Source organism: Schistocerca serialis, chromosome 9, assembly GCF_023864345.2.
Source record: "Schistocerca serialis cubense isolate TAMUIC-IGC-003099 chromosome 9, iqSchSeri2.2, whole genome shotgun sequence".
NCBI lineage: Eukaryota > Metazoa > Arthropoda > Insecta > Orthoptera > Acrididae > Schistocerca > Schistocerca serialis.
The window spans coordinates 211,659,856-211,684,087 of record NC_064646.1 but is presented as its reverse complement, the minus strand read 5'-3'; the positions used below and the strand labels follow the sequence as shown (position 1 = coordinate 211,684,087).

Sequence of the window (24,232 nt, the reverse complement as noted above, 5' to 3'; positions counted from 1 at the left end):
GCCCTCCGCAGCTATAAGGGATATTATAGGAACCGTAGCGACTATAATAGAGTGTCAGGTGGAGTTTGGGCCTATGTCCTGAACTCAGTATGTCATGAACCTGTGCCCCTTCAAACCCCTCTTAAAGCTGTGGTTGTCAGGATAAGAACGACACAGGAAATAACTTTCTGCAATGTATACCTTCCTCCAGATGGTGCTGTACCCCTGACTGTATTGGCTGTACTGACTGATCAACTCCCTAAACATTTCCTACTTTTTGCAGATTTTAATGTGCATAACCCCTTGTGTGCCAAGGTAGGGGGGTTGAAAATTTACTGACACAACTTGACCTCTGCCTCTTAAATACAGATGCCTCCACACATTTCAGTGTGGCACATGGCACATATTCGGCCATTGATCTCTCGGTTTGCAGTCATGGCCTTCTCCCATCTATCCACTGGAGAGCACATGATGACCTGTGTGGTAGTGACCACTTCCCCATCTTCCTGTCACTCCCCCAGAGTCATGCCTATGGACGCCTACTCAGATGGGCTTTAAACAAGGCAGACTGGGAAGCCTTCACCTCTGCTGTCACTGCTGAATCTCCCCCACATGGTGCCATCGATGTTGTGGTTGAGCGGGTCACTACAACGATTGTTTCTGCGGCGGAAAAAGAGATCCCTCGTTCTTTAGGGTGCCCCCGGTAAGAGGCAGTTCCTTGGTGGTCGCTGGAAGTTGCTGAGACAAGTAAAGAGTGTCAGCAAGCTCTACAATGACATAAGCAGCACCCTTCCCTAGAGCACCTAATAGCCTTTAAGCGACTCCGTGACCGCATTTGCCAGCTTATAACAGCTTATAAAACGACGGAAACAGTGGTGTAGGGAGAGGTATGTGTCAACCACTGGGTGCCATACGTCACCTTTCCAAGTCTGGACGAAGATAAGATGTCTTTTTGGGTACCAGACTCCAACAGGTGTCCCTGGCACTAACATCAATGGCGTGTTATCTACCGACACACAAACATGATTGCCAAGCACTTTGCTGAGCACTGTGCTCGAGCCTGTGCATCAAAGAACTACCAACCCCCCCCCCCCCCCCTCACCAGCCTTTCGCACCCTCAAACTTTGGATGGAAAGGAAAGTCCTCTCGTTCACTACATGCCACAGTGAACCCTATAATGCCCCATTTGCAGAGTGGGAGCTCCTCAGTGCCCTTGCACATTGCTGGGCCAGATCGGATCCACAGTCAGAGATTAAACATCTCTCATCTGACTACAAGCGACATCTCCTCATCATCTTCAACCTGATCTGGTGCAATGGTGTCTTTACATCGCAGTGACGGTAGAGCACCATCATTCCGGTGCTGAAGCCCGGTCAAAACCCACTTGTTGTGGATAACTACAAGCCCATCAGCCTCATCAGCTTTCTTTGCAAGCTGCTGGAATGTATGATGTGTCGGTGGTTGGGTTGGGTCCTGAAGTCATGTGGCCTACTGGGTCCATGTCAGGGTGGCTTCCTCCAGGGTCGCTCTACCACTGATAATCTTGTGTCCCTCAAGTCTGCCATCTGAACACCCTTTTCCAGATTCCAACATCTGGTTGCCAACTTTTTTGATTTGCTTAAAGCATACAACACAACCTGGCGACATCATATCCATGCCATATTTTATGAGACGAGTCTCTGGGACCCACTCCTGATTTTTATCCAAAACTTCCTGTCACTCCGTACTTTCTGTGTCCAAGTCAGTGCCTCCCATAGTTCCCACCGTATTCAGGAGAATGGCGATCTGCAGGGCTCCGTATTGAGTGTGTGTCTATTTTTAGTGGCTATTAATGGTGTAGCAGCAGCTGTCAGGCCATTGGTCTCACCTTCTCTGTATGTGGATGACTTCTGTATTTTGTACTGCTCCTTCAGTACTGATGCTGCTGAGCGGCACCTACAGAGAGCTTTTCAGAAGGTGCAGTCATGGGCTCTAGCCCACGGCTTCCAGTTTTCAGCCACAAAGTCATATGTCATTCATTTCTGTCGGTGTCACACCGTTCATCCAGAACCAGAACTTTACCTTAATGACGGTCCACTCACTGTAGTGGAGACATATCGATTCTTAGGACTGGTTTTCGATGGCCAATTGACTTGGCTACCTCACCTTCACCAGCTTAAGTGGAAGTGCTGGCAGACCTCAAAGCCCTCCACTGCCTGAGCAACACAAACTACGGTGCAGAATGCTCTACACTGCTGCAGCTCTACGGAGCCCTAGTTCAATCCTGCCTTGATTGTTTGTGTGAACCCCAGAACATGTCGGAATCCCAGGCAATGAACTTGCCAACAGGCTACGCTGAAACTGCTTCTGGAGATGGGCATCTCCAAAATTGACTTGCATTCTGTCTTGCGCCTCACGGTTTTTCAGCTTTAGGAGACAGAATGGCATAACAGTACACACAACAAACTGCATGTCTTTAAGGAGACTACGAATGTGTGGAAGTCTTCCATGTGGTATCTCTTAGGGAATCAGTTGTCCTCTGCCAGCACCGCATTGGTCATACGTGGCTAACACGTGATTACCTCCTCCATCGCGAGGACCCACCTAGGTGTCGCTGTGGCTCACAAATGACGGTCGTCCACTTCTTGCTGACTGCCCACCTTTCTTTTAACTTTCTCAGCATCCTACCTTCAGTGTTGGGCAACAATGCTTAAACAGCAGTTTTAGTTTTACATTTTATTTGTGTGTGTGTGTGTGGGTTTTTTTTTTTTTTTCATTTTTGTGGTTTTCACCTTTCTTTTAGCTGTGTTCTGTATGTCTTGATTATTTTACTCCCACCTTTGTGGAATTATTTTAATCGGAACGAGGGACCAATAACCTAGCAATTTGGTCCATCCTCCTCCCCCCACCCCCTTTTTAAATCTACCAGCCAACAAACAGAAAGACTCTCTGGTTCTGGCTAGGGAAGTAGGAATGAAGAAACGAACTTCTGGGTTGATACCTTGGTCTGATTTTATTGCTTCTTCCCAAGTTTCATGAACATGTGCGAAAGTACAGACACTGGGTCATAATTTCATTAATGTAGAACATAGGTGAGCCTTACTAGATACTCAAATTACTGGCCTACCACTTTGGCTTGAATCGTGAAACGGAGCCATTTTCTTATTGCTCAAATCGAATCTTCATGTTACGTTACATTACACATTGTAAGTGACAGTCCAGAGGCATGTACCAGCAAGAATGGAGATCCTTTTTAGTAAACAAGGTCAACTGAATAGATTCTTTCACTCACAGAATTTTCTGCTGTTGGCTGACAGACAACCAAGGCTTGTTTGCTGGCAGGAACTGTCGAACTGTTGAATTCTGCCCTGTGTGTCAATTGATGGCCTCTTTGTATTGTGTTGGTGTTACGTACTTATAAATGGTCTATCACTGCATCACATATTTAACTACAATTCTTTATCAGCCAGCTTGAAATCAGTGATTTCTTAATGCTCGCAACCTCATATTAGTCTGGTGAGACTGTCAGGCACTGTACGTCTCCATTAGGTTTCCAAGCTCTATTTGTTAAAATTCTTACCAAGATGACATTATTATTATTTCTTTCCTTTCTCAGACATTATGTCTGGTTAAAAATGGAAAGTGAAGCAGACCTTGATCAAGCGTTACTTCCTTTTAACTGTACGGTATATGTTACATTGTATTTAGGAACTTTCGGGTAATTGAACATGTAACAATAATTAGATTTCTGTAGTTGTATATATACTTTTGGATGTAGCTGTATTGCATTGATGTACTGGTGGATATTGTGTGGTATGACTCCTGTAGTTGATAGTATAATTGGTATAATGTCAACTTTATCCTGATGCCACATGTCCTTGACTTCCTCAGCCAGTTGGATGTATTTTTCAATTTTTTCTCCTGTTTTCTTCTGTACGTTTGTTGTATTGGGTATGGATATTTCGATTAGTTGTGTTAATTTCTTCTTTTTATTGGTGAGTATGATGTCTGGTTTGTTATGTGGTGTTGTTTTATCTGTTATAATGGTTCTGTTCCAGTATAATTTGTATTCATCATTCTCCAGTACATTTTGTGGTGCATACTTGTATGTGGGAACTTGTTGTTTTATTAGTTTATGTTGTATGGCAAGTTGTTGATGTATTATTTTTGCTACATTGTCATGTCTTCTGGGGTATTCTGTATTTGCTAGTATTGTACATCCACTTGTGATGTGATCTACTGTTTCTATTTGTTGTTTGCAAAGTCTGAATTTATCTGTTGTGGTATTGGGATCTTTAATAATATGCTTGCTGCAATATCTGGTGTTTATTGTTTGATCCTGTATTGCAATCATGAATCCTTCCATCTCACTGTATATATTGCCTTTTCTTAGCCATGTGTTGGATGTGTCTTGATCGATGTGTGGCTGTGTTAGATGATACGGGTGCTTGCCATGTAGTGTTTTCTTTTTCCAATTTACTTTCTTTGTATCTGTTGATGTTACGTGATCTAAAGTGTTGTAGAAGTGGTTATGAAGTTGCAGTGGTGTAGCCGATGTATTTATATGAGTGATTGCTTTGTGTATTTTGCTAGTTTGTGCTCATTCTATAAATAATTTTCTTAAATTGTCTACCTATCCATAATGTAGGTTTTTTATGTCGATAAATCCCCTTCCTCCTTCCTTTCTGCTTAATGTGAATCTTTCTGTTGCTGAATGTAAGTGATGTATTCTATATTTGTGGCATTGTGATCGTGTAAGTGTATTGAGTGCTTCTAGGTCTGTGTTACTCCATTTCACTACTCCAAATGAGTAGGTCAGTATTGGTATAGCATAAATATTTATAGCTTTTGTCTTGTTTCTTGCTGTCAATTCTGTTTTCAGTATTTTTGTTAGTCTTTGTCTATATTTTTCTTTTAGTTCTTCTTTAATATTTGTATTATCTATTCCTACTTTTTGTCCGTATCCTAGATATTTATAGGCATCTGTTTTTTCCATCGCTTCTATGCAGTCGCTGTGGTTATCCAATATGTAATCTTCTTGTTTAGTGTGTTTTCCCTTCACTAAGATATTTTTCTTACATTTGTCTGTTCCAAAAGCCATATTTATATCATTGCTGAATGCTTCTGTTATCTTTAGTAATTGGTTGAGTTGTTGATTTGTTGCTGCCAGTAGTTTTAGATCACCCATGTATAGCAAATGTGTGATTTTGTGTTGGTATGTTCCAGTAATATTGTATTCATAATTTGTATTATTTAGCATGTTGGATAGTGGGTTCAGAGCAAGGCAGAACCAGAAAGGACTTAATGAGTCTCCTTGGTATATTCCACACTTAATCTGTATTGGCTGTGGTGTGAATTTGTTTGGATATTAAGTGTGGTTTTCCAATTTTTCATTACTATGTTAAGGAACTGTATCAGTTTAGGATCTACTTTGTATATTTCCAATATCTGTAGTAACCATGAATGGGGTACACTCTCAAAAGCTTTTTGGTAATCAATGTATGCGTAGTGTAGTGACCTTTGTTTAGTTTTAGCTTGATATGTCACCTCTGCATCTATTACCAGTTGCTCTTTACATCCTCGTGCTCCTTTGCAACAGCCTTTTTGTTCTTCATTTATAATTTTGTTTTGTGTTGTATGTGTCATTAATTTCTGTCTAATGACTGAAGTTAATATTTTGTATATTGTTGGTAGGCATGTTATGGGGTGATATTTTGCTGGGTTTGCTGTGTCTGCTTGATCTTTAGGTTTCAGATAGGTTATTCCATGTGTAAGTGTATCAGGGAATGTGTATGGGTCTGCAATGTAACTGTTACATAATTTAGTTAGATGTGAATCTGTTGAGGTGACCTTCTTTAGCCAGAAATTTGCTATTTTATCTTTTCCAGGGGCTTTCCAATTGTGAGTAGAATTAATTGCTTGGGTGACTTCATGTTGCAAAATTATCACTTCAGGCATTTGTGGTATCATCTTGTATGTGTCTGTTTCTGCTTGTATCCACCATGCATGCCTGTTATGTTGTACCGTGTTTGACCATATGCTGCTCCAGAAGTGTTCCATGTCTGTCATGTTTGGTGGATTGTGTATTTTAATGTGTGTGTTATCTATTGTCTGGTAAAATTTCTTTGGGTTTGTGTTGAAGTGTTCCGTGTCTGTTATGTTTGGTGGATTGTGTATTTTAATGTGTGTATTATCTATTGTCTGGTAAATTTTCTTTTGGTTTGTGTTGAATGTTTGGTTTTGTTTCCTTCTATTTTCACTTTTTTTTGTATCTTCTAAGTTGTTTGGCCAATGCTTGTAATTTCTGCTTCTTTTCATCTAATTGCTCTATTGCTTCTTGTTGTGAGATTTTACCTAACCTTTTTCGTTTTTGTCTGATATTTCATTTCTTATAAATTGTGTTAACTGTCTGATGTCTTTTCTCAGTTTTTCTATTCTTATCTGTAGCCTATGTTGCCACGCTGATTTTGTGGGTTTCTTCTGTGTGTTGGTTGGTTCTGATTTCTGCCTAGCGTGTATATTTAGTGTAGTGAGTGCTCCTATATAAACCAGTAGTTGTAACTCTTCCATAGTTATATTTTCATGTATTTTGTTGTGTATGATTGTGTTGATAGTTGTTATTGTTGTTTCGACTTGTGGGTTATTTGGTGGTCTATGCAAGAATGGTCTAATGTCTGTATTTGTGTCTTTGTATTCTATGTATGTCAGCTGAAATTTTTCTTCTATATCTAACATGTGTGTCACTTCGTGTTCTATTTGTGCTTGTTCTGGTGGCTGTCTTAAGATTTCGTTTTCCTCTGATTGTTTAATTGATGCGTGTTGTTCTTTGTTTGTTTGCTCTGGGATGTTTGAGTCCATTATTTTATTTTATTCTTCTGATTACACATTATTTTGTTCCAGTGTTTGTTGTACTTGTTGTTTGATGTTTTCTAATTCTGACTGGGGTATCCTGTTATTTTTGATTATTACGCGGATCTGATCAGCTAGTCATTGTTCTGTTAAAAATTTTAATTCTGGGTATCTGGTAATAAATGTTGTGTATACTTGTGATCTGTATCCAGTTGTGTTGGTTCCTAAGTTTGTTGTTTGGTAATAACAGAACATGAGGTGTTGATTAACTTCATCTGACCATCTCATCCTCTGTCTTTGTTTTCCTATGTCGATAAATCCCCTTCCTCCTTCCTTTCTGCTTAATGTGAATCTTTCTGTTGCTGAATGTATGTGATGTATTCTATATTTGTGGCATTGTGATCGTGTAAGTGTATTGAGTGCTTCTAGGTCTGTGTTACTCCATTTCACTACTCCAAATGAGTAGGTCAATATTGGTATGGCATAGGTATTTATAGCTTTTGTCTTGTTTCTTGCTATCAATTCTGTTTTCAGTATTTTTGTTAGTCTTTGTCTATATTTTTCTTTTAGTTCTTCTTTGATATTTGTATTATCTATTCCTATTTTTTGTCTGTATCCTAGATATTTATAGGCATCCGTTTTTTCCATCGCTTCTATGCAGTCGCTGTGGTTATCCAATATGTAATCTTCTTGTTTAGTATGTTTTCCCTTGACTATGCTATTTTTCTTACATTTGTCTGTTCCAAAAGCCATACTTATATCATTGCTGAATTCTTCTGTTATCTTTAGTAATTGGTTGAGTTGTTGATTTGTTGCTGCCAGTAGTTTTAGATCATCCATGTATAGCAAATGTGTGATTTTGTGTGGGTATGTTCCAGTAATATTGTATCCATAATTTGTATTACTTAGCATGTTGGATAGTGGGTTCAGAGCAAGGCAGAACCAGAAAGGACTTAATGAGTCTCCTTGGTATATTCCACGCTTAATCTGTATTGGCTGTGATGTGATATTATTTGAATTTGTTTGGATATTAAGTGTGGTTTTCCAATTTTTCATTACTATGTTTAGGAACTGTATCAGTTTAGGATCTACTTTGTATATTTCCAATATTTGTAGTAACCATGAGTGGGGTACACTATCAAAAGCTTTTTGGTACTCAATGTATGCGTAGTGTAGCGACGTTTGTTTAGTTTTAGCTTGATATGTCACCTCTGCATCTATTATCAGTTGCTCTTTACATCCTCGTGCTTCTTTGCAACAGCCTTTTTGTTCTTCATTTATAATTTTGTTTTGTGTTGTATGTGTCATTAATTTCTGTTTAATGACTGAAGTTAATATTTTGTATATTGTCGGTAGGCATGTTATGGGGTGATATTTAGCTGGGTTCGCTGTGTCTGCTTGATCTTTAGGTTTCAGAAATGTTATTCCGTTTGTAAGTGTATCGGGGAATGTGTATGGGTCTGCAATGTAACTGTTAAATAATTTAGTTGGATGTGAATGTGTTGAGGTGAACTTCTTTAACCAGAAATTTGCTATTTTGTCATTTCCAGGGGCTTTCCAATTGTGAGTAGAATTAATTGCTTGGGTGACTTCATGTTGCAAAATTATCACTTCAGGCATTTGTGGTATCATCTTGTATGTGTCTGTTTCTGCTTGTATCCACCGTGCATGCCTGTTATGTTGTACCGGGTTTAACCATATGTTGCTCCAGAAGTGTTCCATGTCTGTTATGTTTGGTGGATTGTTTATTTTAATGTGTGTGTTATCTGTTGTCTGGTAAAATTTCTTTTGGTTTGTGTTGAATGTTTGGTTTTGTTTCCTTCTATTTTCACTTTTTTTGTATCTTCTGAGTCGTTTGGCTAATGCTTGTAATTTCTGCTTCTTTTCGTCTAATTGCTCTGTCGCTTCTTGTTGTGAGATTTTACCTAACTTTTTTCGGTTTTTTTTTTCCGAGATTTCATTTCTTATAAATTGTGTTAGCTGTCCGATGTCTTTTCTCAGTTTTTCTATTTTGATCTGTAGCCTGTGTTGCCGTGCTGGTTTTGTGGGTTTCTTCTGTGTGTTGGGTGGTTCTGATCTCTGTCTAGTGTGTATATTTAGTGTAGTGAGTGCTCCTATATAAACCAGTAGTTGTAACTCTTCCATAGTTGTGTTTTCATTTATTTTGTTGTGTATGATTGTGTTGATAGTTTTTATTGTTGTTTTGACTTGTGGGTTATTTGGTGGTCTACGCAAGAATGGTCTAATGTCTGTATTTGTGTCTTTGTATTCTATATATGTTAGCTGAAATTTTTCTTCTATATCTAACATCTGTGTCACTTCGTGTTCTATTTGTGCTTGTTCTGGTGGCTGTCTTAAGATTTCGTTTTCCTCTGATTGTTTAATTGGTGCATGTTGTTCTTTGTTTGTTTGCTCTGGGATGTATTTTCTTCTTCTTCTGATTGCACATTATTTTGTTCCAGTATTTGTTGTACTTGTTGTTTGATGTTTTCTAATTCTGTCTGGGGTATCCTGTTATTTTTTATTATTACACGGATCTGATCAGCTAATTGTTGTTCTGTTAAAAATTTTAATTCTGGGTATCTGGTAATAAATGTTGTGTATACTTGTGATCTGTATCCAGTTGTGTTGGTTCCTAGGTTTGTTGCTTGGTAATAACAGAACATGAGGTGTCGATTAACTTCATCTGACCATCTCATCCTCTGTCTTTGTTTTCCTTCTAGGGTGGTTACAGGAAGCATATCCTGCAAAACACCTCTATTTGGATTTACATCATTTTCCAGTTGGCTAGCAGTGTCGTTACCATTGTGGGCGGGCATAGGGTTCAAGCGTCGTCCCCGACCATGACGGCGCTTGTCCGAGGCTTCTTTAGTTCTGTCCTGAACCAACTAATCACACTAAAAGGGGGGTTAGCCCTATTAGTGGTTTGTTCTTTTCGTCGCCTTTTACGACTGGCAGAACATACCGGAGGCCGATTCTTTTCCCGGGCCTCCACGGGGGTTATTATTATTATTATTATTATTATTATTATTGTGGTGTGCATACTGTAAGACCTTCGGTACACACACCGTCAGATTATTTGACTTGTTGCTCTAACGAAGTAGGTGAGTGTCAGCAATATGTCTCGTGGTCTTATCGTGGCGTGTTTATCTTCTGCCGTTAGGTCAGACGATAGAAGTGAGAAGTGCCACTTGCCCGCTTAGAGTAGCGGATTGACGGTGACCTACTTTAAACAGAACTTGATTAATTTTCACACACATTTATTAAAATAATAAAAAGCATAGAAATTACTTAACTTGATTCTGGATGCTGTTTACAATTGACAATCTGAAGTTCCTTTGGTCTTGGTTCGTTAATCTTATTCTCACATATCTCTGCTACTTAACAAAGTGTCTATTCATTTATCTTCATGGCTATGTACAGGAATATGATGATCTTATTTGGCGCAGACTGAAACTTGTCTACAGACTAATGGAGACTGACTAATCGGAGGTCTGTACACTCGTTATAATACCTCGAGCGTTCAGGTATCACTGCGCGAGTGTGATCCGTGAGGAGAAATGGTTCTACGTTAGCAGCAATCTCATTGGTTGTGTTACATATTAATACGCGGATCGGCAGAAGCAGAATTTAGTCAGTCTCTAAGACAGCGCCATCTCGTTGTGCGGAGCCGGACGAGCGCTGCGCCTGCGCTGTTGTGCTTAGCGGGGCGCACTCTGTTGGGAAAGTTGTGTACGCGCTGACTACACAGAACTATGTACACAACAATTATTATTATTGTTGTTGTTATTATCATTATTTTTTCGTATACATATTATATCCCATTTTGGAATTTCCTTCAAAGTGTACTGCCGTGTGGCTTTCCTCCCTTTCTACAATCCAGAGTTGTAGCTTCAGTTATTGTATGAATATGTGTATATACACAGTGATGTGTAGTCTACTGATGTGGTTCACTTTGAATAGTGTGCATGCACAATAGCTTGCATTGAGTGGCCAAGAAGTGGAGGATAAGGGAGAGAATGCTACTTCATATGCCAGTAGTAATGGAGGATTGGAGTGTACAACATTGTGTTACTTCAGTTCATCATTATTAAGTAATTAAGTCTGTCTCAGAAGTGTGAATATTTTCTAGAAGACACTTAAATGTTGGTTGATGTGGTCAGATGCTGAAATACCAAATTGACTTTGGTGAAGAAGTTTGAAGACAATAGTAGGATGTTTGATGTGAAGCATGGAGCCCCAAGAGCAGAGTACATACACAAAAGCTTGCAGATTGCATTGTTTCTGATCCTGATCAATATCTAAAGATGGTGATACGACAGATTGTTAGTCAGAGAGGCAGTTTCATCTCACATTCCAACTGAAATGGAGACTAATTCAGGGAGTATCATGTAAAAATGTCAAGGTGTTTTTGTCATACTTTGAAGAAAATTCTCCAAGAATTGCAATAATATTTAATAGTCACAAAATTACATCTGTGTTTCATCCAATGTGAAACTGAGAACCTTGCCTGGGTCATGTCCAAGATGATTTAAGTATTACGAAACAGGATGTATATAAGATGCTATTTCATTTTGGAATGTCGTGCAGTGGGCAGACAAATTGTGAATGATGGTACCACTTAGGGAAATGGCAGCAAGGGGTGGAGAGGAACACTGTGTACACTTGGTGTGTGTGCCTGCAGGTCTCATTCATTATATTGAAGAGGCTGTTCTGGGGGCCATTGAGGGAACAAGGTGCAACCAACTACAGAGTGTGGTGTACATTGGAACAAACGATGCCTATTATCTGGGCTCTGAGGTTATACTTTAATAATTCCAGTGACTATCAGAGGGGGTTGAGAATACCAGCCATGCTCACAAAGTTTCAGTGAAGCTCACAATCTGCATTGTTGTCCCCAGAACAGGTCGTGGCCCCCCGGTTGATGGTCAAGTGGAAGGCTTGACTCTGACCATTCTGTGGCAACCTAGGCTGTTACTTCGTAGAGTTGCATCGTAGAGTTGGGAGCTATAGGGTCCCCCTAAATAGATCAGATGTGCACTACACAACAAAGGCAGCTACCCAAGAGGCTGGCTGTGTGTGGGGCACCCATAAGGTAATAGGCATTACAAGAGTTGGATGAATTTTTGTACAATTTTTTGCACTAACTAAATGAACCTATGATGAAATGAGCTGCTCTCTTTTGGATCTTCTGCATGTGCCAAGCCTTTCTGGTAAAAATCCCAAATAATGAGCAATAATTGAGTATCAGTTGAACAAGGGTTTTGCAAGATATCTCCTTTACCGGTGGACTACCTTTCCTGGGGATTCTTCTGTTGCATCTCTCGAACACATTTAAAACAGCAGTCAGTTGTCAACAAACTCTCATCACAATAATGGAAATTCGTCGGTGGAATCTAAGTAATGGGAGGAGTAATGCTAAAAACTCACTTTGTGATTGAGATGGATGGTGGATAGGCACATAATCAAGTTGGGATTGTATTGTATTTTTATTGGTCCTCTTGTCTACATAAGTAATTTAAGCATTAGATACTGACTAAGTTTATGTACTGAATAGTGCATATATAAAGATATATATAAACACATTATTTATACAATCCTCATTTGTATGCGTACACTCTTAAATTACAATACTAAATTAGAAATCTATACATGCACATCACTAAAGTCTAGATCACGGCCAGCAGCAATCACAGCAATACCTATCTACTGCTCATGGGTTGGCATCATGTCAGTTTCTCATAACCAATAGGATGATCCTTTGACATAACCAGTGAGAGGCAAGAAGAGAGGCAATGTGTTTCTAGCACCGAAGTTGAAATCATTGTCTTGTTTCCTATTTTTTGATGTATTAGTAAGTTTCAAAAGAAATATTTTGTGATTGTGGCAGCAAGTGCTGTAAAGTGGATTAATTTAAGTGATTTAGTCTTGCATGGCAACATCTTCCATTGGTGCGTGGCTCATGGATTAATTGCAGAGACACGAAAGTGTATCAAATGTGGTGGTGAAATGACCATGGAATTGATCGGCACAAGCACACTGAGTAAGTGGATAAATGTTTTTTAATTAAATCATGGGAGAAGGTAGGTGTTTATTCATAACAGAGTCACACATTCAATATATTAACAAACATTGATCTGCCTACCTTGTCCCCTGATTTAATTAAAAAAGTGTTGATCCACTTTCATCTTCCCATGGTTTAATTAAAAACCATGGATCCACTTACTCAGTGTGACCACACAGATCAATTGTGTAGCAACACAGAGCAGAGAAATATTTCATTGCTTTTTCAAATACATCATAGGTTGCGATGCTGTCCTTGGTTTGCAGATACTAGCACAGTTTAAATAGCTGTGATTCAAACAATGAGCAGTTCAATTTATAATCCTTGTTTACAGCAATGTTTCACCTGTTCTTCCAGATTTATTTTTTTGAAACATGTCTGCCTACTGCTCTCTCATTGACTGCATAACACTAACAGCTGACATGCCTTCTTTTGCTCCCATCATACCTCGCAGCAAGTGCTGACAACATTCCTGAACAAAACATGTAAGTACGCCCCTGGCCCTATTCGAGACTTTTACTCACGCATACTCTACACTCAGGAGTGTTGTTGCTGCAGTAAGTAGACACCGACAGAGATGAGTCTATGTATACATTTATAGTAGTCATTGTATAATATATCTTATACATTTAAATACTTATCAATAGAGTAAAATCAGTGCTTCTGAAACTTGTGTTTTCACTATTTTAGAAGAGAATGTAATTTGTGATTCTTTACAGTATATGGCTTGTTTTGAGGGAGAACAAGATAAAACATCCATCTAACTTTCTGATTAGGGGGACCTTATTCACCATCTCTGACACTCTTGCTGTTGATGGAAGGGAGTAAAGTATGCACTTGTAAAAATATCTGATTATTTCCTTTCTGCACTTGTAAAAATATCTATTTTCTTTCGGAACAGAAGGTAATAACAGACAATGAAAACATTTTTAAATGCAAACTGAAGTCATATTTGCTTATAGCTCCAATTAAATATGTGAACATTTGAACAAGGCCAGTTAGGTCCAAAACTGTTTGCTATTCACGTTCTCTCCAATGTTACAATGGAGCTATCACTAGAAATTCTTGTTCTGCTTGTCACTGTCTAGTGTAGTAAATGCAGGGCTTCAGGCAGTAATGAGTTAAAATCCAGAATCTCTATTGTTGAAGTCTTTCATGTGATACATATCACACCTCCTCCATAATGGCAGTCCCAGGAGGATGATACTGGGAATCTAATACTGGTATTCTTACACTTCATGCTTCTGTGTTAAGTTAGTGTTCTGTTGCTTTATCTAGTATGTTCTGGCATGTATGAGGATGATATTCATCACATCAGTCTTTCACTATGGGATCTACATCTATTCTCTGCATACCACTGTGAAGTGCATGGCAGAGGGTACATCTCATTTTTTCCTATTTCATTCACATATGTAGTATGAAAAAATGATTGTTTAAATTCCTCTATGTGGTCTGTAATTAATCTAATCTTGTCCTCCCTTTGGGAGTGATAGGTAGGGGATTGTAGAATATCCCTGCAGTCATCATATAAAGTCAGTTCTTGAAATTTTGTTAGCAGACTTTCTCGAGATAGTTTCCATCTATCTTCATGAGTCTGTCGGTTCGCTTCTTTCAGAATCTGTGTGACACTCTCCTGTGAGTCAAACAAACCTACAACCACCCATGCTGCCCTTCTCTGTATACAGTCAATATCCTCTGCCAGTCATGTTTTGTATGGGTTGCAAGAGTGATTTATAAGCAATCTCCTTTGTAGGGTAATTGCATTTCCCTAGTACCCTACTAAGAAACTGTATACTGCTACCTGCTTTACACATGACTGAGCCTATGTGATCATTTAGCTTCATGACCCTATTATGTGGTACACCAAAGTATTTGTGTGAGTTTAGAGGCTTCAACTGTGAGTCACTAATATTATATTCATGTTTTTTGTTTTGTGACATACACAGTTTTACATATGTGAATATTTAAAGCAAGCTGCGACCATTGCACCACTTTGAAATTTTATCAAGGGCTGACTGAATATTTGTACAGTTTCATTCAGACTGCATTTCATCATAGATAACTGCATCACCTGTGAAAAGTCTGAGGTTACTATTAATATTGTCCACAATATCATTAATATACAACAGCACGATGCCCAACACGCTTCCCTGGGGTAAGCCCAAAGTTACTTTTAAATCTGACGATGACTCTCCATACGAGGTAACATGCTGCTCTTCCATGCCAAGAAATTCACAATCCAGTGATATCTATTGTCTGATACCCCATATGACCAGAGTTCTGATAATAAGCATAGCTGTGGTGCTGAGTCAAATGTTTTTTTGGAAATTGAGAAATCCTGCATCTGCCCAACTGTCTTGATCCATGGCATTCAGGATGTCATGTGAGAAGAATGCAATCTAGGTTTCACGTGATCCATGTTTTCAAAACCCATGCTGGTTGGCATGGGGGAGGTTGTTCTGTTCGAGATACCTCATTATGTTTGAAGTCACAGTATGTTCTAATATTCTATAACAAATGGATGTCAAGGATGCTGATAGTAGTTTTTGTGGACCATTTCTGCTACACTTCTTGTAGACAGATGTGACCTGTGCTTTCTTGCAACTACTGGGCACAATTTTTTGTTTGAGAGAACTACAATAGATATAGTTAACAGAGGGGGTAACTCAGTTGTGAACTGAATATAGACAAGATCTTATAAGGATTCCATCAGACCCTGGGGATTTGTTCAATTTTAATGATTTCAGCTGTTTCTTGATGCCACAGAAAAATCACACTTTACCTCCAGAAGACTGATTGCTGAACATTTCAAGTGAGAGTTTGATAATTATTTAAATTTCTTAGAAAAGTGCTTGTACACCAGGGCTTCACAACATACGTGCTCGCGGAGCAAGCTGTGAGCAGCAAGGTGCAAGCACGGAGCAGCGCGAGCACACTACCCCCACTACCGGACCAGAGCGGAGAGTGGGGAAAGTCACGTGGGGCACACAACAGCTGCTGTCAGTCAATGTAAATCCGCGGCCACCTGCAGGGATATCACTCATGAATTATTACTGCGACAAATGAAACAAATAAAGGAGAATGTACACATGCCACATAATTTTATTAGCTTAGTGTATATCTCTACATTCGCATTAATTTGTGAACTGTTACACAATAAAAGGTGTCACTGAAGTGTGGGATTCTCGGTTATCTTGTACTTTTTGCCCTTTACAATTGTGTCTATGTTTGGAGTAATTGTTCTTGTGCATTTTAGGTGCAGCGTGCAGTTTAAATTTCAATCAGACAATGCGTTTCTCAGGTGTGTCTTGTTACATTTCATTGCAGAGAACAGTTGTTCACAAACATACGTGGAACCGAACATTGATATTATTGTAGCCGCCAGTTTGTGCAAACGAGGAAATCTATTCTGAGGGAAGTGTCTGTAGAATTCCAAAATGTTTTTCTTGTTCTGAAATTTGTCTCTGTATTCTCTGTCACACTGCAGGTCAATAATTTCTTGCTGCAGCTCAGGAAGAATCTCTTAAATATTCGCTGAATATGGAGAGAACAGATTAAAATCACTGTCTAGTGCTGTCAGATCTCTAAAGCGCTGAGCAACTAAACTATGTGAATAACGTTCACCGTCTTTGTGAACATCTTGCATGGATGATAATTTAGGAAAATGAGCTAGGTTTCCTGTTTCCAGCTGACTCACCCAAAGTGTAAATTTCATTTTAAAAGCTCATATTCGATCTATGAAATGAGTAATTAGCAGATCTTTACTTTGTAGTAAAATGTTCCAAGCATTCAGATGGCTAGTTAAATCTGCTAAGAACGCGAGATCACATTCAAACGTGTGCGCGCATTTCCCCTCCCTCCCTACTCTGCGACCTTGCACCTGCTTGCGAGCACGTGCCTGAGCAGACGTGAGTACTCGCGCTCAAAACTGGCCAGTTGTTAAGCCCTGTTGTACACTATTCCCAATCTGCAACATTTTTACTACCCATATTGGATGTGTTTGAAGTTTAAATGGTTGCCCTGCTGAAACTGTGTTTCTCTGAATCTTTACAGAGCATGCATATTTAGATACAGAACATAATACTGTGTTTTAATTACAGCAGTCTTTAAGCTTTCTTTAAAACATTACAAATTTACCAAACTTCCTGTTCAGTAGTTATAGATATATTTCCCCCTTCCATTTCAAACCATCATGTAGCCACAGTTTTATAGTACTCCTTGCTAAAGTTTCCTGTTTATGATAAAATGTTCACAATAACTGATGTTTTATTGATATTCAGGAACTTATTATTCAACTTTCATGCACAACACTTTTAGTTATAGAATGCCAAATCATTATATATAACAAGAACAACCGGTAACTGGTTTTTCCTATCCAACTAAAATATTGCATACTATAGCTTTAAGAAATCTGGACTGTGTACACAAAAAAACAGAAACTTCAGAATTGGAAATGATCACTGCAGGTGTACCTCAAATAGAATGTGCATTGAATCTGAACTAGAGTGACATCAATCTGTGGCTGGGAGGAAGGTGTATAAATGTATTAATTTTATGGAGAGGAGCTTGCCAGAGGATACACAGAACAATTTCTTACTAAATAAAACTCAGAACTACTGAAAAACTATGTTTATTAATTACTGTAGTAATGCAACCACTTTATAACAGGTTCCTACTGCCTACCATATTTGTAACAGAGAAAGTATAGTTTGTAACAATATTACGAAAAGGAAAGTTGCTACTCACCATATAGCAGAGATGCTGACGTCTGTTTAAGACAGTGTTATTACTCAGGGAACATACACATTTAAAGCACTGATGATAGCTGTTAATCAGTTGAAATCAATTTGCAAAAGTAAATAAAGAAAACATGATTTGTGAGTGGTTGCTGCTTATTTGGTAATTTTATGGTTTACAGCAGCTGCACAACTTGGGAACCATATGGAACCCCCCATTCAGAAATGTAGGGTTTCAAAGGGATCGAATGAAGGGTAGAGCCATAGGTCATAACACATTTGAAATGTAAAGTCCACTGTTCAAAGTGCCGTCAATGCGAACAAGAGTTGACCGAGATGTGTAACCAATGGCACCCCATACCATCACGCCGGCTGATACGCCAGTATGGCAATGACGAAACCACGCTTCCAATGTGGATTCACTGCGATGTTGCCAAACACGGATGCGACCATTATGATGCTGTAAACAGAACCTGGATTCATCCGAAAAAATTCGTGCACCCAGGTTGGTCGTTGAGTACACCATCACAGGCGCTCCTGTCTGTGATACAGTGTCAAGGGTAACCGCAGCCATGGTCTCCGAGCTGATAGTTCATGCTGCTGCAAATGTTGTCGAACTGTTCGTGCAGATGGTTGTTGTCTTGCAAATGTCCCCATCTGTTGACTCAGGGATCGAGACGTGGCTGCATGATCCGTTACAGCCATGCGAATAGGATGCCTGTCATCTCGACTGCTAGTGATACAAGGCCGTTGGGATCCAGCACGGCATTCCGTATTACCCTCCTGAACCCACCGATTCCATATTCTGCTAACAGTCATTGGATCTTGACCAACGCAAGCAACAGTGTCGCGATATGATAAACTGCAATTGTGATAGGCTACAATCCGACCTTTATCAAAGTCGGAAATGTGATGGTACGCATTTCTCCTCCTTACATGAGGCATCACAACAACGTTTCACCAGGCAACGCTGGTCAACTGCTGTTTGTGTGTGAGAAATTGGTTGGAAACATTCCTCATGTCAGCACGTTGTTAGTGTCGCCACTGCCGCCAACCTTGTGTGAATGCACTGAAAAGCTAATGATTTGCATATCGCAGCATCTTCTTCTTGTCGGTTAAATTTCGTGTCTGTAGCACGTCATCTTTGTGGTGTAGCAATTTTAATGGCCAGTATTGTATGTAGGACTTCAAAAACTCTCTGAGACTTGTTGTTATTTATGATCACCACTAGAAAGTTAATCTCTTTCTTGCAACCATTTTCCCCTTCCCCTTGCAGAACTGGGTTTTTGACCTTATGTACAAGTGTCACCTCAAACCCCTCTGCAGTTAGTGCATTCTTTATTTTGATGGGTACAGCATCAATTGGTAGGTCCTCGATGACTAATTGTAAAGCCTGTTTAGGTTCCATAGTTTACAAGTGGGATTCAATCTCATGCTTTTTTTAACTCACCCTTGATTTTGTAGTAGTCTTCTACCAATACTGCCTGCAGTTTCATTGTGTTAGAGTGGCAACTTTCCTTTTCATAATATTGTTACATTATATTCTGGATTTTGCTATGTAATATTCAGTTATTTTTCTTTTAATTTTGTAATAAATTTCTTACACTATTTGTTGTTTTTCAGTTTTTGTGTTTTGTTGTTTATGTTTTATGTCACTAACACATTGATTGAAATTTGTCTTTAAATAACTCCAGTCATTCTGTTCTTTCATTGTTCTCAGGAAATCAGCTTCTATCCAGTGCTAAGGCTGTTGATACCGAAGTTTGATAGAGAAAGATCAGCATATGGTGTTAAAGAACATGCTCTGGCTAAGATTTATATACGCATACTTTGTCTTCCTAAAGGTGGGATGGATGCAGAAAAACTGCTGAATTTTAGGTATGCATCAACTAGAGACCACATCATTTGCTCTCTCTCTCTCTCTCTCTCTCTCTCTCTCTCTCTCTCTCTCCTCTCCTCTCTGTATTTATACTCCGTGACTGGTTTCAGTGTGTGTTGAGTCACATTTAGATATTATCAATGGATTTTAATCCAGTACAAAGTATTTCACCCTACCAGAAATTGTAATGTTTGTACTAGTGCACAGCTACATTTTTCATTACTCCATGCATGAGTGACGTTCAATAAGTAATGCGACATATAGTTTCCTGAAAGCAGGTTGGTTTTATTCAGGTTTCTAATACATCATATTATTACCCACTCTTTTGGCTACAAAATCCTATTTTTCAATATAATCTCCATTCAGTGCAATGGCCTTACAATGCCTCATGGGGAGGGCCTGTTTGCTCGCATGGTACCTTTCTGATGATTGACATCAGAGCCATCACCTTGCTGCATCAGTAATCTCCCCATCACCCATATACTGCATCCTTCATTGGGCCAGGCAGGTGGAAGTTGGAAGGTACGAGATCCACACTGTAGGGTGGATGAGGAAGAACAGTCTAATGAAATTTTGTGATCACCTCTCAGACACACAGACTTGTGTGAGGCCTTGTTTGTCATGGAGAAGCAGAAGTTCGTTTGCATTTTTATCGCAGTAAACTCATTGAAGTTGTTTCTTCAATTTCTTGAACATAGCACAATACACTTCAGAGTTTATTGTTGCACCGTGAGGGAGGACATCAAACAGAAGAACCCCTTCAGACTCGCAGAAGACCATCACCATGACTTTACTGGCATAGAGTGTGGTTTTGAACTTTTTCTACAGAGAAGAGATGGTGTGGAAACACTCCATGTATTGCAATTTTGTTTCCGATTCGAAGTGTTGAAGCCATCTTTCATTGCTGGTGATGACGTGTGACAAAAAATTGTCATGATCAGCCTCATAAAGTGTAAGGAATTCTGCACAAATGGTCTGTCATTGCTCTTTATGGTATTCTGTTAGGTGCTGAGGAACCCAGCGGACACACACCTGGTGGTCGAGTGTGTCAGCACTACCAGCAGACATGTCCATTTGAGCAGCAAGGTACTTGATATTGATTCATTGATCACCTCGTTGGAGAGTGGCCATATGTTTCAACATTGCATGACTCTCAGCTGTGTGTGGATGGCTGGCATGCGAGAGATCTCACAGGTTTGTGTGACCTTGTTGAGGTGATGACAGACACCTCCCCCAACGAGTCACCGTGCCAGGTCTTCATAGGCATTTTTCAGGTGCCTATGAATGTCCATGATGCTTTGGTTTTCTGCCAAAAGAAACTCAATGACATCTCTCTGCCTCCATTACAGGCCCCATTTGAAGGGTATGTATAATGTTGCTATCTATCAAACTTCATGAAACTAAAGGGAATATTCTACAATGTTCCAAACAAATTCCACATTTTTTTTTTTTTTTTTTTTTTACTGGAACTGACTGAGAAAACAAATGTGATGCATTACTTATTGAACGCCTCTGATCACTTATTAATTTTTTTTTGTGATTATGAACTTTATTACATGCAACTACAGATTTGCATGTCCTGCCCTGTACTTGGATATTAATTGCTGTGTACAATAGAACAATTTTATTTCAGACTGACTGAGGCAAGGCAGAGTTCAAATGATTTAAATTCCAAATTACATAAATGTTTTATAAGATACTTATCTGAAACTATAATTAGGATTATAGCATACAGTGTGTGTAGTGGTTAAAAATGGATAAACTATAATATTATGTGAAATATTGTACAGTATATTTAATTTAAAATCACCTAATGTAATGTTATCATAATAGTGAATAATTAATGGTTACATTATTGATATATAACTACTGCACTGGTACATTACTGTATTTATTGAAAAATGAAATATGCACTGTACCTGAAAGTTACATGCTGTGTTTACTGTAGAATGGTATGTACCTTACCAGTTACTTTGCTGGTGTCATCAGGATCTACAATGATATCTTCTGCAGCAGCCAAAGAGGAGCTACTCTCTGATGTTGATGCCATGTCAACATTTTCATCCCCACTGTATGTTGGTAACGGCTTAAGGAAGGACGTTATTTTTATTCGAGACTCTTTTGTGCAGTGTTCCTTTATGACTCATATATGTCTTTTAGTGCAAGGAAATACTATTGGTAAACCAGATTGGTGTTAGTAAAGTCGATAAGTGTGTTTGACCATTTGATCATTGGTCTATTACTTGTGCAGTCAGTGATATCATTGGACTTACTCTTCTTCTCTGTAAACTTCTTGTGCTCAGTCTATTATTTCATCTTCTGTGAGGATTTAGTTGCAAAAATCCTCATCTGTATCCAGCCAGTCACATCCATCCTCATGGTTGTAGCTGCAAGTGCATCCTGAAAATCTGAACCTTCTATTCCTTCAATGCCAAACACTGTTTTTTTGTTGCATAAAAGATTATGCCATGCATTTTGAAGGGTTGTAATTCTAACTTGATTCTGTTTGCTGCCCATTTGACTTAAAAGTAAGGATCATTCCTTGATCTGTATCCTGGAAAAGCAAACTAGTGTTAGGAGGGAGAAAAATACAATTAACCAGTCCATCATCACTGGACAGATCGGGGGGATGAACAGGAGAATTACCGAACATCAGCAACATATGTTCAGCTTTCAATGTGGAATTTTTGAACTTCAGGTACGAAACCATTCTTGATACAATTAGAAAATAACTGTGTGGTAACCCTAATCCCTTTGTTAGTGTTATGGATAAATGGGAGATGCTACGTAATATGTGTGAGTGTTCTACATTTTACTAATTTCCCAATTATAAGTGATTTAAATTGAGTGAACCATCAGCATTACCACATAAAAGTTCTTTATTACTCACTTTACACCCAGATGTTGAACTGTATTTCCTGCTGGCCTATGTATTGTCAGTGATGGACTTCCAAAACAATCAAATTTTATAAGCATTGTATAACTGTGCCAAAGATAAACTTCCTGCTTCTAAAACATTCTTTATTTCCTTAGGGAATGGTTCACCTCTTGCAATGTCTGCAGTTAAACTTCCCCCACACACTTTTCTGTTAGAAATATCATGCCAATTACAGACTCTGAACAGCCATCCATTATAACCCTGAAACCTGTTTGACTTAATTTATCTGTAAATCTTTCCACTGCAGCCATCAGGTTGACACAGTTTAAGTACAGGAACTCCAACAAAGTATTCTTGTTTGTACTAGGTGTACACAGCATCATCATTGGTGGTCAGCTTTGGTCCAGTTGTCTGTTTTTGTTTTGTGGGTAATTAATTTTCATTCAGCTCGAAATCCAAGTTTTATTACAGGTTTTCTTATGGTTATAAACAGGCATCTTAGCCGTGCCGATCTCTGTCAAAATACTCTGGGCAGAACTGCAGCTCTGATTTTGTAAAGCATTCTCATTTTATCTTCTGTTTGCTCTTAACAATTATCTTGGTTACACTATTGTGCTGCACAGTACTTTAATACACTTTTAAACTATCAGAGAAATGAAATTTACCACAACTTGTCATGCGGGCTTCAGCGAGTGAGCTGAGCAGACTTGGACATTGTTGGATGCTTATGAACAACAATGATACATTTGCATTTATATTTATTGACCATACATGAATTGAATGGGAAGGGAGGTGATGCATTCAGCATTTTACAGTAAATGATTTCCATACAGTAAGGTGGCAATTCACCTTGTGATAAACTCATCTAGAATTTCAAGTTAGTGAAGTGCAAAGAGTGTGTGTGTGTGTGGGGGGGGGGGGGGGGATGGGTGGGTGGGTGCGTGGGTGAGTGAGTGGGTTGGGGGGGGGGGGAGGCATTACTGTGTTTGGTCTTCCTGTTTTGTTGTATGTGTCATAGTTCATTATTTTGTCTTATCTTAATAGTTCAGACACTGCTGTGTTTTGTGCTTATGTCTATAAATTGAACCCACACTTTGATACAGTTAGCAATTAAATGTGGTCATTGTGTGTGAGAGATGTTGAAGCATGCTATGAACCATTCATCATCCCATATCAAGAGATAAACAGATCTCAGTATTCTAGACAAAATATTTAAATAGGCTGAACAAACACATACATAATTGCAGCATTAGGTAATGTTAATACACTGACACTGAAAATTAAAATTCTGAAGCAACTTAATACATATTTTATGACGAACATACATGCACCATCAAGGACACTAAAATATTATCTAATTCAAAATAATAATTATGGTATTACTTAATTGTGGCGTCTTGTTACAGTTTAAGACGTTTTTGGAACCCAAAACACAAGATTTCAACAACATTTATTTTGTTTCAGCATAGTTTAACACTAAGAACACTAAGAACACTAAGAACACTAAGAAAACACTAAGAAAAAAAGAAAACTACCACACTTGTAAGAACATCTTATGTTGCTATTTTTGTATCTGCACAGGCATGACAATGTTGCAAAACCATCACTGTCAGCACAAAATATAACTATACTATCTGACACTGGCCCACTTACAAGCCAGGGAGCTGAAGCTGGGAAGAGGGAATGAAACATGACGTGAGAATCAGTCTACTGGGGAGCAGGTAGTCCAAACACCACATGGAGACAAGCATGCAGCAGATCACAATGCGACCAACATTAGTGGCTGAATAACTTAAGCACATGGTAAACAGCATGATGTGAGACGAAGGTCAGATCCAAGGTAGTTGATGGCCACATAGGATCTGTTG

The 24,232-nt window shown here is 38.9% G+C and overlaps 1 protein-coding gene across 4 annotated transcripts in view; it reads left to right on the top strand.

Moving 5' to 3' along the window:
- The window catches only part of LOC126418689 (DNA ligase 4), a 302,986-nt gene that overhangs the window by 37,201 nt on the left and 241,553 nt on the right, over positions 1–24,232 (top strand). For all 4 annotated transcript variants that reach the window (XM_050085584.1, XM_050085583.1, XM_050085582.1 and 1 more), the window contains exon 3: positions 19,328–19,485. In XM_050085584.1, coding sequence (XP_049941541.1) covers positions 19,328–19,485 — 158 coding nt within the window. The remainder of the gene's footprint in view (positions 1–19,327; positions 19,486–24,232) is intronic.